Source organism: Onychomys torridus, chromosome 3, assembly GCF_903995425.1.
Source record: "Onychomys torridus chromosome 3, mOncTor1.1, whole genome shotgun sequence".
Classification (NCBI taxonomy): Eukaryota; Metazoa; Chordata; class Mammalia; order Rodentia; family Cricetidae; genus Onychomys; species Onychomys torridus.
The window spans coordinates 136,861,256-136,880,039 of NC_050445.1; the positions used below are offsets into that span (position 1 = coordinate 136,861,256).

Genomic DNA, 18,784 nt, shown 5'->3' on the forward strand with positions numbered 1-18,784 from the left:
GGTGGTTCGAACAGTACAGAAAAAGGATGTAGAAAAAAAGCATTTCTTCACTAACTGTCTTGGACTGTCAATGTTGTTGCTAATTTCTTTTCCAGGATTCAAGTTCATGGGATCTGGAACATCTAAAATTGAAAGAACTACAACCAAACTCATATTTGTAAAAGCTGATTCACACTTTAAACGTGGAATTCCATTCATAACAAAAGTAAAGTACTTTTTGATTCATAAGTGGTTGGGCTGTATTGTGATACCTCAACCTAGGCCATTCTGTTCAGTGTTAAACTTGTCTGATATCGGTGGTTACAGTATAAGAATTTAGCATAGTAGCATACTATGTTATCAAGTTATAATGTTATAAGTTATCAAGAAGCCCCAAACCTAAAGCATATGGAGCAAAATTTTATTTATATCTACTGTCCTTGAACTACTGTCTTAAACCCCAAAGTGTCACTGTGTTTCCACAATGAAGCAAGATATGCTTCATGTTCATGACCAGCCCCCACACTCCGTTAGCCTCAGGGACCTAACTAGGTTTTATTTTGACTATGTCAGTGCCTCTACCTCCCTTACTTCATACAAGGAATTCTTCGATGATTTCCTGTGAATAGCAGCTAAGTATCAAGTATCTTTTATGGAGTCATATTAAGACTATGACACCTTCAGCCTCTGGCTTTCACAGCACAGCCAGTCCTACTGGTCTACTAGTGTAGATCTTAAAGTGTTAGGTGTTTGTAAAATACTTTTTGCATACTGAATTAGTTGGCGCATCTTTTCAGATCTTTATATAACATTGAAACAGGTTTTCTCTTCTATTCTGTATGGTATCATTATACCTACACTATGCTTTTCTTCCTTGTTTAATTTAGGTCCGCCTAGTGGATATCAAAGGAGCTCCCATGCCAAATGAGCAAGTCTTTATCAAAGCACATGAACTTGACTACACCAATGTTACTACCACTGATCAACATGGCCTGGCAGAGTTCTCCATCAACACCACCAACATCGAGGGGTCTTCCCTCACTATCAAAGTAAGTCAGAAATGAGAGCATAAGACACGGGGTGAAGCTTTCTAGCAGCTTGAACTCAATAATGTGTAGCTTCATGAAAAAATATTCCCATGCCAAATTTTCTTACCTTAGGGAAAACCATTTAAAGGTTTTGATCATTGATAAAGGTATGAGCAAAAGGCTAAAGAATTAAGTGCACACATTATGAATACATTCATTTAAACATAATATTTTCATTGTCTCTCTTATTTTGTTTGTCTTCTATACATCTTAAGACAGGACCTTCAAGGAAAAATGATTAAAAGTATATTTTCATCATCAGTCAAGAAGAGGTGCTGTATATTCTCAAATTCATTATCCAAATATGCTGTGCCTATTTTCTCAAACAAGACACAGTTAATGTGTAACTGAATATGATTGATGCTATACTAGTTCCTGCTTTAGGAAGGCACACACACACACGCACACACACAGACACACACACAGACACACACACACACACACACACACACACACACACACTGAGAGGGTTCTTCTGATGTAAGGAGAAACTCAGCCTGTCAGAAGGTAGGTTTAGCTGGTGAGATCACACATAGCTCACACTGTCATTACTTAACAGCCCCCACCACATAAGCACATACATAGACTCACTGACCTTAATTCAGCCCTGCAGTGCTTCTGAATGTCTTAGTTCAGCTAGTGGCTCAGGCTGGGACTCACTCTTATGGTGGCCTATCTACTTTGCTCTCCTGATGGCCTTTCTACCTTGATATGATGGTCTGTCTACCTTGATATGATGGCCTGTCTACCTTGGTCTTCTGATGGCCTGTCTAACTTGATCTGATGGCCTGTCTACCTTGCTCTTCTGATGGCCGTCAACCTTGATCTGATGGCTGGTCTATCTTGCTCTTCTGTTGGATGTCTACATTGATTTGCTTGACTGAGTCTCAGATGAACAAGTCACATCACTGCACTCTCTTCTCCTCAGATCTCTGGTGGATCCTAGAAATAAGGCCTTAGAAAAGATTCATCTCTACCTAAGTCAAGAGAATTAGTTTTATTTATTCTTTCCTGGTTTTACTTCAGATTTTCCTTCCTTCACACCCTCCTGCCCACCCCACTTCTTCTTTCTCCCTCCTCCTCCTCTGAGTTTGTTGTTTTTGTTTGATTTTAATTAGCATAGAAAGTAACAGGTTTTACTATGTCATTTTCATACATATTTTCTTGACACTCCTCCCCAATTATCTCTCCATCTCCCTGAACTTCCCCCACTCTTACACTTCTGCCCCCAATAGTCTCCTTTCCATTCACACCACCCACTTCAGATTTCTAGTCTGTTGTTCCCTGACTTTCTTTCTCAGACTTGGGCCTCCCTTCCTTTCTCTCACATCTTGCTTCATTTTTCTTTTCCCCAGACTCCCTTTTTGCTGCTTTCGTAATGAAACTTAACTCTATTTCTTTTTGCATTTTTTAAAAAAGGTTTCTATTGATTCTGCGGATTTCACATCATGTATCAAAATCCCACTTATCTCCCCACTCCCTTACTTCTGCACTCTGACCTTGCAATACCCACCCCCCAAAAAAAACCTCAAAATTTAAAAGTAAAACAAAAATCAAAACAGAAAAATAAAAACACCAAAAAACAAAAGCTTATCAATGTAGAAGTTGTTGTCCTGCCCAGTGACTCACACAATGCAGCCTTTAGTCCACACATCTTTACTTGTAAATGTTCACTGCATCTGGTGGGTCAACCTGTTGAATACTAGTTTTTACCTGCTGTATACAACCATAGCCTCAGGTAAAGCCATTGCTACCAGCAGCTCTCAGCAGAAGGGTGTTGGGTTGTTCCGATCTCACATCCACAGACCTGGCTCACCTCTGCACCCCTGCCATAAGGTCAGCTCTAGTGTGCTGCCCAGGCAAGATGCAAGGCCTGCTCTCCACTGTGCTGCAGTGGGTGAATGACAGGCCCAGCTTTCCCACTCTCATGACCCTGGGGACAGATCTGGTGGCAAGGGTCAAGGGGGGAGGGCATGTTCCTTACAAAGTCCACCACATGTCTTATGGGGGAGGGTCACTGCTCTTGCTCTAATGCCCTCCAAACCAGCTTACCCGCACCCACCAACAAGGTCAGCTCTCTTATGCTTCTAGAGCCAGGTACAGGGACCACTCACCCAAATGCTGTGGCTGGTGAGGGGCAAGATCAGCTATCCCATTCTCATGACCCCAGGACCAGCTTTTCTTGCCTCAGTAGGTGGTGAGAAGTGAGTGATGAGGGGCAGGTGGGTATCTCTCCCTTACCCATGCCACTATGTGACAGATCATGAGGGTAGATCTCCCACTCTGACATCTTCAGGACCAGATCTCCCACACCCTCACCAGCAGGGACTGATCTACCTTATACCCTGGAGAGGTACAAGGCCCATTCTCTTGAGTGCTGCAGTCAGTGAGGGCCAGGGCTAGTTCTCCCTAGTGCTGTAGCCGAGGAGGGGCTGGACCAATTGTGTACAAGCCTATCCCCACTGCTATCAGTGATAACAGGAGCCATGGACATCAACTCAGACTGTGGCTGCAGCAGGGCCACAGGTCCAGACAAGACTCTTAGCAGCAGCCCAGGTCCAGACAACAGCATGGCCCAGGGTGGCAGCAAGGGTTACTCAGATCTGTATGGCCCAATCAGAGGCTCAGTCCTTGGACACTAAAATGGCCTTAGGTGGTAGCTCATGATGTCTGTGTGGCCCTTGGTGGCAATACAGGCCACATAAATCAATACAGACCCCAGCTGTGGTTTCAACACTGACCCAGACATGGCCCTTGGACAGCATCCTTGGCCCAGATGTCACCATAGCCCTAGTTGACATTGCAGATCACCCAGATCAGCATGTCCCCAGTGGCAGTGTGGCCCTCAAACACCAACATGTCCCTGGGTGGCAGGCAATCCCTCTGGCATCTACTCAGGCTTCAATGATAACAGGAACCATGGACATCAACACAGACTCAGGCTCTGGTAGGGTCACAGACCTAGACATGGCCCATGGCCAAAGTTTGGGTTCTGATGATACCATGGCCTTGGGTGGCAGCACAGGCCACCCAAGTCTGTAGGACCCCAGCAACAGCTTGACCTTCAGCGACCAACATGACCTCAGGTGTTGACCCAGACTGTATGGCTCTGCAGGTCCCTTCAGGACAACAGGAGCCACAGATATCAACTCAGATTCTGGCAACAGCAGGGTTACATACCCAGACAAGGTCCCTAGCAGTGGTCTGGCTCAATACTCCAGGGTGGTTTCATAGGCCTCTTTGATTGGCATGGCTCCTACAGGGGGCACATCCCTTGGTTATGGACATGGTCACAGGTGGTGGCTTGGGCTATCTTCAGGACCCTCAGTGGTAACAGAATCCACAGACATCAATACAGATTCTCAAGGTTGCATCAGGACCATGGACCAAGTTCAAGACCCTTTGGAGCAGCCCAGGCTAAAACAACACCATGGCCCTGTGTGGCAAGCAGGCCATCTATATCAGCCTGTTCCTCACTGCCCTCTTCAGATCTGCCTCTCTCCTTAGCACATGACTCATTCTGCCTCTCTCTCTCTCCCCCCATTTCCCCATCTTGTATTCACTCACCATAATGGTGGTGCCCAGCAGGTTCATGATTGATTTCTTCCTGCCCCAAGTCTAGAGGCCTGGGGTGGACCTGTGGCTGTCCTCAGTGAGACCACCAGGCCTAAAAGTGCCATGAGGCTCCTTTCTCTGTTTTTTAACCGAAGTGTTTAACTTCAGTATATCTTTCTTCTGTTCATTGGAAATGGGGGTATAGCGGGATTTGTAGACAAATTTCTAAGCAGTCTTATTAAATAGAAAACATGGAGCCAATATGGGGTGAAAGCCTTAGAGATCAGGGAAATAAGATTAGGCACCAGATAATGTTACCTCACCACACTGCAGCTTCCAAATGTGAGCCACCTCCTGACTACCCGTGTCCTCACTTCCTCGTCACTGCCAGTCTGTACAGACCTCCAGGTCTCTATGGTTGTGTGTGTCAGCACATTTGGCTCTGTTCCTTAGTGTGGCCTTGAATGTTACCACTGCCTGACTTTTGTGTTTACTTAAAACAGCTTGCTATTTCCACTGATCTCCAGGCAATCTTTATTTATTAACATACCATTAAAATATCACCACATTTCAGCACAAATAAAATATCACCACAGGTATATTTAGTTGTTTTGAATTATATTCATACCTCTGCTTTGCTTTGGTGTTGATGAACTTTTGGAAATTTCCTCCATGCTCCTGAAGATTATTGGAGATCAAGCCTTTCATAGAAGGCTATGCATTAAGAAAATTTGCTTGTAATAGTAGATGTCCTATATTCATCCTCACAGATTGAGGCAATGAGTGGCCTTAGGAGGTTTCCAGTAACTGGACTTAAACCTATTATTGGTGAAATTATTAAGGCCACTCCACATAATTAAAAGGGAGGTTTATTTTGTGGGGTAACTTACAAATGAAGGGATAGGTAGGTTGTAGGGTCTGGCAAAGGTATGATACAGTCCAGCAGTGTTCTCTGGAGAACTCTGCTCGGTCTACCTCCAACATCCAGGGTCCGGGCACCAAGAGATCCCTCTCATTTGGATCTTGGGTCTTCAGTGTCCTCTTTCAGCCCTGCCTTGTAGGCGTGACCTTTACCAAAGCCTCAATGGGGGTTGGAACTTCCAGGTCAAAGTTGGAATGGCTACCCACTACATCTCCCCCTTTTGTCTAAATAAGAAGGTTCTAACCTAATACAAGACTATATACAAAGGAATGGTTATCAAATATTGTCCAGGAGTAATGAGGGATAATGACCTAGATAAGATGGAAGTACAATTAATGCAAACAATATCAAGCAAGAAACACATACTAAAATCCAGAGAAGTCTAGAGCATGGGTAAATGGCATGTTACAAAGATCATTCCAAAAGGTGTCCTATCCTAAACAACCTGAATCTAATACTTAATATGTTCTATCTAAGAGTATATATATATACACACACACTAAGTTGTAATTGTAACTGCTAGTCTTCAGTCCCATCAAAGACCTGAGAAGGAATATAATGGTACCTGAGAAATGAAAGATGGATGCAAGCAACTTTCAAGAACCTTGCAAGAGTAGACAGAGATAGCTGGCAGCCTGGACAGTCACCTAATGTTTCTCAGCATTGTTGGTGCATACAAATTGGCTACAGGCCTAGAGTATCTGACAGACCATTTTCAGAAGCAGGAATTCTGTTTGTTTGGTTGGTTGGTTGGTTTTTGGTTTTTCGAGATGGGGTTTCTCTGTATAGCTTTGCACCTTTCCTGGAACTCGCTTTGGAGACCAGGCTGGCCTCGAACTCACAGAGATCCATTTGCCTCTGCCTCCTGAGTGCTGGGATTAAAGGCATACGCCACCACCGCCTGGCAAAAAGGGTATTTGTTTTGTTTTGTTGTTTTTTGAGACAGGGTTTCTCTATGTAGCTTTGCGCCTTTCCTGGATATGGCTCTGTAGACCAGGCTGGCCTCAAACTCACAAAGATCCACCTGGCTCTGCCTCCTGAGTGCATGGATCAAAGGTGTGTGCCACCACCGCCCAGCTCAGAAGCAGGAATTCTGAAAGACCATCTTACCCTGTTTTGGCAGAGTTCAGAAGTCACTTTTCTTTGCGTCCCGCTTGTCCAGAAGGACAGCACTCACATTGTCAGCAGTTGAGGCAAGGGCAGTCCCTTTGCCCAATAGGCCATTTTGTGCCAAGAAGACAAACTTCCAAATGGAAATGACTTAGATGCCCAACATTCTCTCGGGATCAAATCGGTGCTGCCAGGAGCAATTGTGTCACATGTCAACAGAATTCTAAGTTATTTAAAAGCCATATTCTCTAGGTCTATAAAGTATTTGAAGATTACCTGTCCATCCGACCTATGTATCTGTAAATCTGGATAACCTAACTAACGTAACTATAGTGATGACTAGCATAGGTGACAATAAATCTATAAGTCTTATCTACCTAAACAACCTAAGGACTAAGGCTTCATGTAAACAAGGTAAACAGTCTATAAGCAAATGTACGGTAAAGGACAATGACTTTAAAATTGTGAGAATACACAAAATATTTATAACAGTGGTAGGAATATATGGTGTAATGTGCAATGTGACAATAATCTTAAATATATATCAATATACAGAATATCCTAAATGGAAGTAGAGCATACATACTGTATGACAGATAAATTTACATTTGTATCAATATACAAATATTACAAATAAGAGCAGAAATATATGTACATTATAACAAATATAGTTCTGTATTTGTATCAATATACAAATTATCTTAAACATGAATATAAAAATAGTTTACATTTGTATCAACATATAAGAATTCATAACAGTGCAAATTATCTAAGGCTGCTATTTTACTAAATTTGTTTACTAGTATATACAATAATCTACCATAATATCTTATACCTATCCATTCCATTTCTTCTATTCCCTTTTTTGGGGGGGGGACACTTTTTCTTTTCTTAAGGAGAATACTGAGTTTAATATTTTCTTCCACCCCAGCCCTATAACCATCATCCATAACCCCGTTTCTCAGGTAATATATCCTTCTGAGGTTTTTGATGTAGTTGAAGCTAGATAGTTACAATTTTCCTTAGTTATGATAAAAGATAAGTTAGATATAAAACCTTAGACTCACAAATATAAGATAGATAGGATAGCTTCCTTAATATTGTAACTGTAATTCTTGCTTGATAATTGTTTTGTTTATATGTAATCTTACTATGTAAAAGTTAAAACCTTTCTTTTTGGAAAAAAAATAAAGAAAAGAAATAGGGAAGTGCTGTGGATGATTCATTGGTAAATAAAACACTGATTGGGCAGTAGCCAGGCAGGAAGTATAGGCAGGACTAAGAAAGAGGAGAACTGGGAGAAGAGGAAGAGGAGGGGACACTGCAGCAGCCCCCAGGACAAGGAAGATGTAAGGTACCAGTAAGCCACAAGCCATGTGGCAAAGTATAGATTAATAGAAATGTGCTAAATATAAGAGTAAGAGCTAGACAATGGTAGGCCTGAGCTAATGGCCAAGCAGTTTAAATAATAAAAGCATCTGTGTATTTATTTTATAAGTGGGTTGCCGGACTAACTGGGCTTGGCGGGGGCTGGAGATAAGGTCTCCAGCTACAACCTATTGAATCATATGAAATGTTATATAAATAATTTTAGACATCTAGTTTTAAAATGATTAATGCTACCAGGATGTGGCAGGTCTTTGGGAAGCCTTCCGGCAGCTGCGGGAGCTGTCCCGCCAGTGGCTGCGGCCCGACATCCGCACCAAGGAGCAGATTGTGGAGATGCTGGTACAGGAGCAGCTGCAGGCCATCCTGCCCAAGGCGGCCCTGGCCGGGCGGCTGCGGCACCGCACAGGCGTGTGCATCACTAGCTGAGCAGCCGAGCTGGGGATTCCTTGGACTGATACCCTACCCTGAGTTAATGAAAGTTGAATTTTGACAACAACAACAACAACAACAAAGATTAATGACAAAATTTGTGTTTCTCCAGGTCTACCACAAAGAGGAAAATTCATGTATCCATCACCCTTGTACAGCAGAAGAGCATGCAGAGATACATCATGTGGCTCACAGTGTGTACTCCTTCAGCAGGAGCTACGTCCACCTGGAGACAGAGGCCGGGGTCTGGCTCTGCAGTCAGAATCACACGGTTCGGGCACATTTCATTCTGCAGGGGCCGCTCTTAAGAGTTATGGGAGAGCTTATCTTTTATTACCTGGTGAGTTCTGCCTCCACGTTGACAACTACAAAGAGTCATTCATCTCCTAACCATGTCTCTCCTTCTGACATGTTGGGTTCTAGGCTGGGTATTTCTGTCTGGGTCTCAAACAATAGATTTGTCAATTACAAGAAAGCTTTGTAAAATGTAGATGTAAGCTTGGAAAACACTTTCTATTTTAGGTCATGGCCAAGGGCAGAATTATCCAGACTGGAAGCCACACTCACCGCATGGAGCCAGGAGAATGTGAGTGTTTTCTGCCCACACAGTAGCACATCTCCAACTGAGTTCCCAACGTACTCACCAGTGAGGTCTCACCACTGAGCAACTAAGGATGCCATGGTGCTTGTGTGTCACCATAAACACTCTCCACAGCAGGAAGTCAAGGTTCTGCCATCTAATGTAGGTTATCACTCATACCAGGACCTTCAGGATGAAAAAGTCTCAGACTTCCAAACTGGGTATCATTCAACATGGGGAACTCTCTGTTCTGAAGATGTAATGCCTGAAAACACAAAAGACTCCAAGTAATGAATCTATGCATTCACACACAGATTATCATCAACAAGGCAAAAATGTGTTATCTTAGTGTCCATCCAAAAAAAATATGAAGGGTTCCATCCTTGGTCTTTAAAACACTCTAGGTACATCAATTTGATTCATTTGATTCATTTTTATTTTTTAAAATTGTGTGTGTGTGTGTGTGTGTGTGTGTGTGTGTGTGTGTGTATAAGTATGTGCATGTCAATGCTGGTGCCCTCAAAGTCAAGGCATCAGATCCCCTTAAGCTGGAGTTATAGACTTCTGAGCAGCCTGATGTGAGTGCTGTAAATCAAACTTGGTCCTCTACAAGAGCATCAAGTGATCTTAACTTCTGAGCTATCTCTCCAGTCCTTTGTTTTTATTTTTAAAGACATTTCATTTATTATTTGAAAGTTTCATGTATTTTTGCAATGTATTTTTAATTTATTTATTTATTTTACATTCTGACTGCAGTTTTTCCTCCCTCCTCTTCTCCCGTTCTCTACTCCCACTCCCCAATCCACTCCTCCTGTGTCTGTTAAACAGGACTCACATGGCTATTAAAAAAGCATGGCACATTAAACTGTGGTAAGACTAAGTTCCTCCCCTTATGTTAAGGCTGGGCAAGGCAATCCAGTATGAGGAACAGGTTTCCAAGAGCCAGCCAAAGCATTAGGGACAGTCAATGTTCCTTTTGTAAGGAGGCTTAGAACTAAACCAAACTATACAACTGTCGCATATGTGTAGAGGGACTAGGTTGGGCCCACACAGGATCCCTAGTTATTGGTCCAGACTCTGTGAGTTTCTATGAGTCAGGTTAGTTGATTCTGTGGATTGTGTTCTTGTGATGCCCTTGAGCTCTCTGGCTCCTACAGTTCCTCCCTTTCTTCAGTGGGATTCCCGGAGTTCAGCCTAATGTTTGGTTGTGGATCTCTGCATCTGTTTCCATCAGTTACTAAATGAAGATTTGTAGCAGGAATCTTAAATGGTCTAGTTAATAAAATCAGACCTGAACTAGGTATTGGGTTGAATGTTGGAAGATCAGAGAAGTAGAACAAACCCTAGTTTCCTCACCTCACCAGTTTCTCAGCTGATCCTGTTTCCTCAGAATGCAAGCCTCTGAGTCCTCATCCAAATGAATCTCAGCTGAACTGCTCTGCTCAAAGCCTGAAAGCTTAACCAGCCAAATGCTTCTAGTTTCTGGCCCTCACACCTTATATACCTTTCTGCTTTCTACCATCACTCCCTGGAGTTAAAGACTTGCTTTCTGTGATTAAAGACATGTATCACCATGCCCGGCTGTTTCCAATGTGGCCTTGAACTCACAGAGATCCAGAAGGATTTCTACCTCCTAAGTAACAGGATTAGGTGTGAGTGCCACCATTTTGTAGCCTCTGTATCTACTGGCTGTTCTGTCTCTGACCCCAGATAAGTTTATTAGAGTGCACAATATTTTGGGGAACACAATAGTACCACAAACATTCTCTGATAACCATTAGGGTTGTCGGCAATCCGATTATAAGAGAAAGCCAGTTCAGGTTACATTTCTACCTTTCTAGAAGTCTTACCTGGGGTCATTCTTGTAGCTTCCTGGGAATTTCCTTTGCATCAGGTTCCTACCTGACTCTAAAATATGCCCCCTTTCCAGTCATCTCTTTCAGTACTCTCCCTCCATCCACCTCCCAACATGATCCCTCAAGTTCCCATCCCCACCTGCCCCAGTCCACTGGCAAGATCTTTCCTATTTCCTCTTCCCAGGGAAATCCATGTATCCCATCCTCCTTTGGGCCCTCCTTGCTACCTAGCCTCTCTGTGTCTGTGCATTATAGCATGGTTATCCTATGCTTTACAGTAAATATCCACTTATGAGTGAATACATACCATATTTGTCATTCTGGGTCTGGGTTACCTCACTCGGGATGATTTTTTTTTTCTAGTTTCATCCATTTACTTTCAAATTTCTTGATGTCACTGTTTTTAAACAGCTGAGTAATACTCCATTGTGTGAATGTACAACCTTTCTTTATCTATTCTTTGTTTGATGGGCATCTAGGTTGTTTCCAAGATCCGAGTATTATGGATAAAGTTGTTAGGAATATAGTTGAGCAAGTGTCCATGTAGTATTGTTGAGCATCCTTTGGGTATATGCCCAAGAGTGATATGACTGGGTCCTGAGGTAGATCAATTCCCAGTTTTCAGAGAAAAAACCATATTGATTTTTTATAAAAACCAAGTGGCTTTATAAGTTTGCACTCCCACTAGCAATGGAGGAGTGTTTCTCTTGTTCCATATCCTCTCCAGCATAAGATGTCATTTGTGGTTTTGATCTTAGCCATTCTGACAGGTATAAGATGGAATCCCAAAGTTATTTTGATTTGTCTTTCCCTGATGACTAAAGTTGTTGAAAAATTCTTTAAGTGTTTCTCTGCCATTTAAGAATCTTCTGTTGAGAAATCTCTGTTTAGATCTGTACCCTATTTTTAAATTGAATTATATTTTTTGAAGTCTACTTTCTGGAATTCTTTATGTATATTGGAGATCAGTCTTTTGTTGGATGTGGAATTCTTGAAGATCTTTTTCTATTCCAAAGGTGGCTGTTTGTCCTACTGATCATGTCCATTGTCTTACAGAAGCTTTCAGTTTCAAGAGGTCCAATTTATTAATTATTGATCTTAGTGTCTGTTCTACTGGTGTTCTATTCAGGAAGTTGTCTTAATGTGATTAAATCACTACCAATCCACAAAATAGCTTAATGATTATATGAATGTATTGGGGGTGTTAACTCATGACACGGGAAACTCACAATACAGGAAATTGGGATTATAGCAGGATCCTGGAATAGTGAGGCTTGGTTCATTGCTGTTCTGCAGAGAGCTCTGCCCTGATGCACACCAGCATCCAATACCATGAGGTAGCAAAGGGAAGAGAGTGCATATATGTACAAGCGCCCCAGGTCTTAAGGGTACCTGTCCAGTCAAAGCTCAAGGGGCAGGTACCTAGCAACTACCTGCTGCCTCTCTAGGGCCAGTGCTTCATGGCATGGCACAGACAACCACCTACTATATTGTCTCCTGTGCCAGTGTGTTCAAGGCTACTTCCCACTTTCTTTTCTATTAGATTCAGTGTAACTGCACTTATGTTGAGGTCTTTAATTCACTTGAACTTGAGTTTTATGCAGGATGACTGATATGGGTCTATTTGTGTTCTTCTACATGCCAACATCCAGCTATGCCAGCACCATTGGTTGAAGATGCATTCTTTTTTCCATGTTCAAAATATTTCACTCATACCTACTCCTTATTAATCTCCTCCAACTCCTCCCCAACTACCTTCACCAGGCCCCTTCCCTCCTTTCTGTCCTTTTTTAAAGCTGATTAAGTTCAGTTAGTGATACCCATATGTGCATGTGGTATGGGGCCATCCACTGAAACATGGGAAGTCTACCAGGGCCTGTAACCCTGAAAAAATCTGACACATCTTCCCCTCAGCAGCCATCAACTGTCAACAGCTCCTTAGCTAAGTTTGGGTCTCCATGAACCCCTTCCCATCTATGGTGGAATTTTGATGGGCTTGATGTTGCAAAGTTCTTGAGCAATAATCACAGCTGCTGCGTGACTTAAGAAATGAAATCACTCCCTGTTTATTGCAGTTTTTGCAAGAATTTGGTCTTTTTACATTGAAAGATGAAAACCTCTGTCTCTTTTCTATTAGCTGAGGAGATTCTCAGCTTCTTGAGGCCACTTTTATGCTTTGAGATATATCAGTCTTCTTTCATCTTCAAAACTAGATGCTCATCAATGGATAAATGGATGCAGTGGTATTTGCTCCACACACGACCTTGGGGTATATGGCCTGAAGGAGGCAGTGCTTCTCACCTTCCTAGGAGACCTCTTAAAATGAGAGGAGAGAGGGGTCATATGTTTCCTTTTCTTTTATCCTGGAGTGAACCTGGGTCCTCTGGAACATCAGTCAGTGCTCTTTACCACTGAGCATCTCTCTCCTCTTTAAAAAGAAAAACAGAGTTGTCATGAGACACCTGCTTCCTGCTTCCTGGCATGATTAGACTGCCAGGTAGATTCACTCCTAGTCAGAATTGTGTTCCCCAAAATATTGTGTACCCTAATAAATTTATCTCGGGTCAGAGAACAGACAGCCACCAGATACAGAGCCAATAATGGTGGCCTGAAAATGGATTAGAGCAAGCCATAGCAAAAGCTGGGTGGTGGTGGTGCACGCCTTTAATCCCAGCACTTGGGAGGCAGAGCTAGGCAGATCTCTGTGTGTTCAATGATACAGCCAGCATGGAGACACTTGCCTTTAATCCCAGAAAGCAAGCCTTTGATTCCAGGGAGTGACGGCAGAAAGGGAAAGATGTGTAAGGCGTTAAGACCAGAAACTAGAAGCATTTAGCTGGTTAAGCATTTGGCTGGTTAAGCACTCAGGCTTTCAAGCAGCAGTTCAGCTGAGACCCAGTCTGGATGAGGACACAGAAGTTTCCAGTCTGAGGAAAACAGGATCAGCTGAGGAACTAGCAAGGTGAGATAGCTGTGGTTTGTTCTGCTTCTCTGATCTTCCAACATTCATCCAAATAACTGGGCTCCGGTTTGCTGTGGATATCACTCTGTATAAATAAAGTGCTGATTGGCCAGTAGCCAGACAGGAAGGATAGGGTAGGCGGAACAAGGAAGAGGAGAAGGTTGGGAACAGGAAGTCTGGGAGGACACACTGCCAGCTGCTGCCATGAGAAGCAACATGTAAAGACACCAGTAAGCCACAAGCCACATGGCAAAGTATAGACTAACAGAAATGGGCTAAATATAAGAGTAAGAGCTAGACAATGGTAGGCCTGAGCTAAGGGCCAAGCAGTTTAAATAATATAAATGTCTGTGTGTTTATTTTATAAGTGGGTTGTTGGACTAATAGGGCTTGGCGGGGGCTGGAGAGAAACTCTCCAACTACACTGGTTTGTTTTTATTAATAAGAACTTTTAAAATTTCTGCTACACAGAATAGAGAACGACTTCAACTGTTTACTTGGTTCTGTATTTGTGAGTGTATTTCCTCAAATTATATCTTAATAAATCCCTATTACCCACTTTAAAAAAAAAAGAAAAGAAAAAGAAAGATCTGGAATCACTCTGTCCTGTTCTGATGACAATGCTCCATTCTACTTGGCTCAGCTGTCACTCTCTTAATGGGGCCTCTTCCACCTGCTCCTATTAAAACCCAAGTGACCACTGGATCCTGGTGTTCTCAGTATTCAACTTCTTGACATCTTTCCTTTCCAAAGATCATTTACCGCATGCAAATATATTTTCTATAATTTACCTATTTATTGTCCATTAATCATCAGTGCAGTATCAACTACATGAATCACATAAACTTAAATATGTAGTTTCACAGAAATCTTACAAGTGATTTCTAGAAGTGTAAGGGACTTGCTAGATGCTCAATAAACTTACTCAAGAAGGGCTTCTTTGTCAATTAAAAAAAAACTATTTAGCTATTTAATAAAATATCCAGTTAGTTCTTCTATAAACATTAAACAGGAATCATAGCACTCATCTTCAGAAGGTTTGTGAATCACCTCAGGTTCACCAGAAACAATATAAGAGACTTCTAAAACTGCATAATTTTCTCTCAAGAAATGTAAATACTGTGAGCATTTTATTGACTACAAAGATGTGCTTATTGTTTTCAAATGTAGCATTCTCCTCTGGGATAATCATCAATTGTCAGCTCCCTGAGTACCAGATTGTCATCTGTATTTTTCTTCCTCCTATCTAAATAATAAATGAAAGATTAGCCAAGGTTGTTTCACCCATTTTTATAACAGGAGTATCTAACAGATGCTGTTTGGGATGTTAAGATGTAATAGAGATAAGAGGTTAGTATGTGATTAGCTATAAATCACCAATATAACTTTCCATGGTGAACATCTTGGAAGAAAGTATCTTGCTGTGAACATGCCATACCATCCTGAGATCATTAGCATGCAAACAATTAATCACAGAACAGCCCAGATGTAAGTTCTTCCACATACAGTCCACCCACACCCCGTGTTTAGTTATTTGGGTTTTCCAGACAATATTCTGGCCCATAACTGTCTCTTACAATTCCCTTCAGTTCCAGTTAAAGGCGACTTTGCCCTGGAGATCCCTGTGGACTTCAGCATGGCTCCTGAGGCTAAAATACTCATCTACAGCATCTTGCCTGATGGAGAAGTGGTTGCAGATTCTGCAAAATTTGAAATTGAAAAGTGTCTTCTCAACAAAGTGAGTGTTGTATTTCTTAAAATTTCTAAAGGAAAAGACAAAAAATGGCTTAAGGAAACAGATTTCATATAAACTAACCCTGGTAATTGGTGTGTGCCTCAGTGGCAAAAAATATAACCAACACCAGTGCCAGATTTCTGTTCACAAACCCCCAAAATGGCTGGAGGGTGACGAGAAAGAAAGCAAGGAAGTGGAGGGAGAGAGGGGACCTGAACGCTTAATAACTGGCTAGCGAGTTCCAAGTCCTGTAACTTAAATATTAATATATTTATGCCAGGTGCATGTGCACATGAATGCACACATGTGGGGGAAGGGAACAATGTTCACATGGCTGTCTCCTCCAACATGAGTCCAGGAGGTCAGGTCATGAGGTCAACAGCAGGTGCCTTTACCCACTGAGCCATCTCATAGACCCTCATGTCACATCATTTCATTCAAGACCAGTAATAGAATCCAGGCTATCAATGGTTAGTGTATTTAGTTTCCTTCTTATTTTTCATTATGTTTTTCTATGTGTGTGACAAGGACACATAGATAAGAGAGCCTTGCTGTTATTAAATGTTATGATACAACACTGTTAAATGTGTGCTGTATCATAGATCCCAGCTCTCATGTAAAAAGCCAGACATGATTGGCAGCTTTTGCAACCCCACTGGTGTGCAGGCCAGAGGCAGGAGAATTGCTGGAACTTCCCACCTGCCAGTTTAGCTCCAGGTTCAGGAGAGACAGTCTCAAGTCTATAAGATAGACAGTGACAGCAGGGCGCACACACCCTCCTCTGGCCTCTGCTGGGTGCATGAATACATGTACCTGCACACACGTGTGCACTACACCACACTCACATACCAAAAATGAGCTATTAACAAGACTTTCAGGGAGCTGGAATAGTCCTTTGTGGCTTCAGAGTTGGACTGACACATCTGTCTTCCTAACTCAATCCCAGTGGTGAAAAGGAAGCAAAGAGCCCAGCTGAGTTCTCACGGTCATAATCTGGTAAACAGATGTGCATGCAGAGTTACAGGGTGACTTGTGTGGTAGGCTTCTTGGCTGCAAGAGCAGGAGTCTGGCTAAGCTTGATTTCCCTTCCCGCAGGTGGACCTGACCTTCACCCCAGCCCAAAGTCTTCCCGCCTCACAGGCCCATCTGCATGTCACAGCTTCTCCTCAGTCCCTCTGTGGCCTAAGAGCCGTGGACCAAAGTATGCTGCTCCTGAGGCCTGAAGCTGAGCTCTCCCCTTCCTGGGTGAGTTCCCATCATCCTCTTTCCAAGAAGGGCCAGTGCTGAGGCTCTGAGACACTGGTTCTAAAAAGTAGTAATCATTCAGACACTAGAGCTCTTTAACTTAAAAATACTTCATTTAATGCTAAAGATGTCACTAACGGAACTCTTCATTATATATTCCGGAGAACAGCTCCAAAAACTCAGCCAATAAACTCAAGACAAAGCCTGAAGTCAAGCACTCAGTGAGTTGTGAAGCTTGTGTGTGACCCAGGCCCTCTGTGTCCTTACTGTGCCTCTCCTACCCCAGGAGTAGCTTGTCCCCTAACACGCTCAGGATGGAGCTTTTCAGAGAGACGCTGTCTAGGGAGCCAAATGAAATGGTTTATATGAATGGAATCTTGTACATCTCAAGAGTTCCTCAAATAAGAAAAAGACAGAATGCTTTAAAATTTAAAAGCTGAGTACAAGGAGGTTCTCAATTCGTTTTGAAAATTCTCAGTAGCCTATCTCAAACCATAAACTTGAGTCTCAGCCACGTTAAGGAGAGCAAAGCTCTTCTTCCTATCACATTAAGAATGATGTTTATTAGGAAAAAATTACATGAGCACTGTAATGCTGTGGATATCGCTCTGTATAAATAAAAATGCTGTTTGGCCAGTGGCCAGGCAGGAAGTATAGGCAGGACAAGAGAGAAGAGAATTCTGGGAGGTGGAAGGCTGGAGGAGAGACATCGCCAGCCACCGCCATGAGAGAAAAAACATAAGGTACTGGTAAGCCACAAGCCACATGGCAAAGTATAGATTAATAGAAATGGGCTGAATATAAGAGTAAGAGCTAGACAATCGTAGGCCTGAGCTAATGGCCAAGCAGTTTAAAAAATATAAGTGTCCATAAGATTATTTTATATGTGGCTTGTGGGACTGCAGGGCCTTGGTGGCACCTGGAAAGAAGCTCTCCAACTACACTGTAATACATTTTAAAAATTGTTATTGCCACTGGCTAATAGCATATTTTAAAATGTATGTAAGGTGCCAATGCAATTTAAAAATAGTAAATTTTATTCCAGATAATGCTAGGATCTACCCAGTTTTCAACTAATGTGTAAGTTAAAACAGCATTTAATTTAGTTTTAATGATGAATGTTTTTGATGCACATGCAGAAAATGCTTAGGAAAGTATATGATCAATATGTTTTCCTTTTAGATTTTGACTTTTCCCAAATCCATTAAATAAGAGATTTCTTGAGCAATTGTTTTAGCCGACAAATACAGGCAATTTGTTAACAAACAAACAAACTCATGTACTGCCCAAAGATATATAACAAAAATCATGAACAGAGTTTCCTTCCTCCCACCACCCTGCCCTAGCCATGCTTTGGCTGCTTGAACTTTCAATGATTACAGCTATTTTTTACTATTTTATTCCACATTCTCTATTAGTCTTTGAAAGTATTGGCCTTTGTTCATTTTTAACATCATCTGTTCATTCTTCTTATTATAAAGCAGCATATGAAAGCTGATTGTGCAGACCCTTCCGGTCTTCACCTTGCCTACAAATCTATATGATTACTGTGTGAAATCCTTAGACAGTTTTCATTTCTATAACCAACACATGTGCTTCATTTTTAAGTCGGATAGTGAGCTGGGGTCATATTTCCTCTCATTTGTTTTCCTCTGTCCTGACACTTAATTGTTCCTTCTTATATTTACTTCAAGGCCATCGTCCTCCTCACTAGACTTCAGTTCTCTAGCATCTGTGGCAGTGCTCAGTTCTGCTGCTGTCCCCACAGAGCCCTCTGTCATCCTGCCTTCTGTCACCCTGCTCTCACCTGGCTGACTTCTGAAACACAGGGGTTCACTCCAGTTTGGGGAGTCCCTTCAAAATTCCCCACATTTGGTTCACTGTTTGCTGACTTCTGGACTTCTGTTCAGGTTGCTGCTCCCTTGGGGCACTCA

At 42.2% G+C, this 18,784-nt stretch overlaps 1 protein-coding gene across 1 annotated transcript in view; it reads left to right on the forward strand.

Annotated features, from left to right (window-relative positions):
• Nucleotides 1-18,784, forward strand: part of LOC118580269 (murinoglobulin-1-like) — a 65,123-nt gene that overhangs the window by 24,418 nt on the left and 21,921 nt on the right. Inside the window, exons 10-15 of the mRNA XM_036181941.1 lie at nucleotides 96-205; nucleotides 867-1,028; nucleotides 8,585-8,812; nucleotides 8,995-9,058; nucleotides 15,460-15,608; nucleotides 16,701-16,850. Coding sequence (XP_036037834.1) covers nucleotides 96-205; nucleotides 867-1,028; nucleotides 8,585-8,812; nucleotides 8,995-9,058; nucleotides 15,460-15,608; nucleotides 16,701-16,850 — 863 coding nt within the window. The remainder of the gene's footprint in view (nucleotides 1-95; nucleotides 206-866; nucleotides 1,029-8,584; nucleotides 8,813-8,994; nucleotides 9,059-15,459; nucleotides 15,609-16,700; nucleotides 16,851-18,784) is intronic.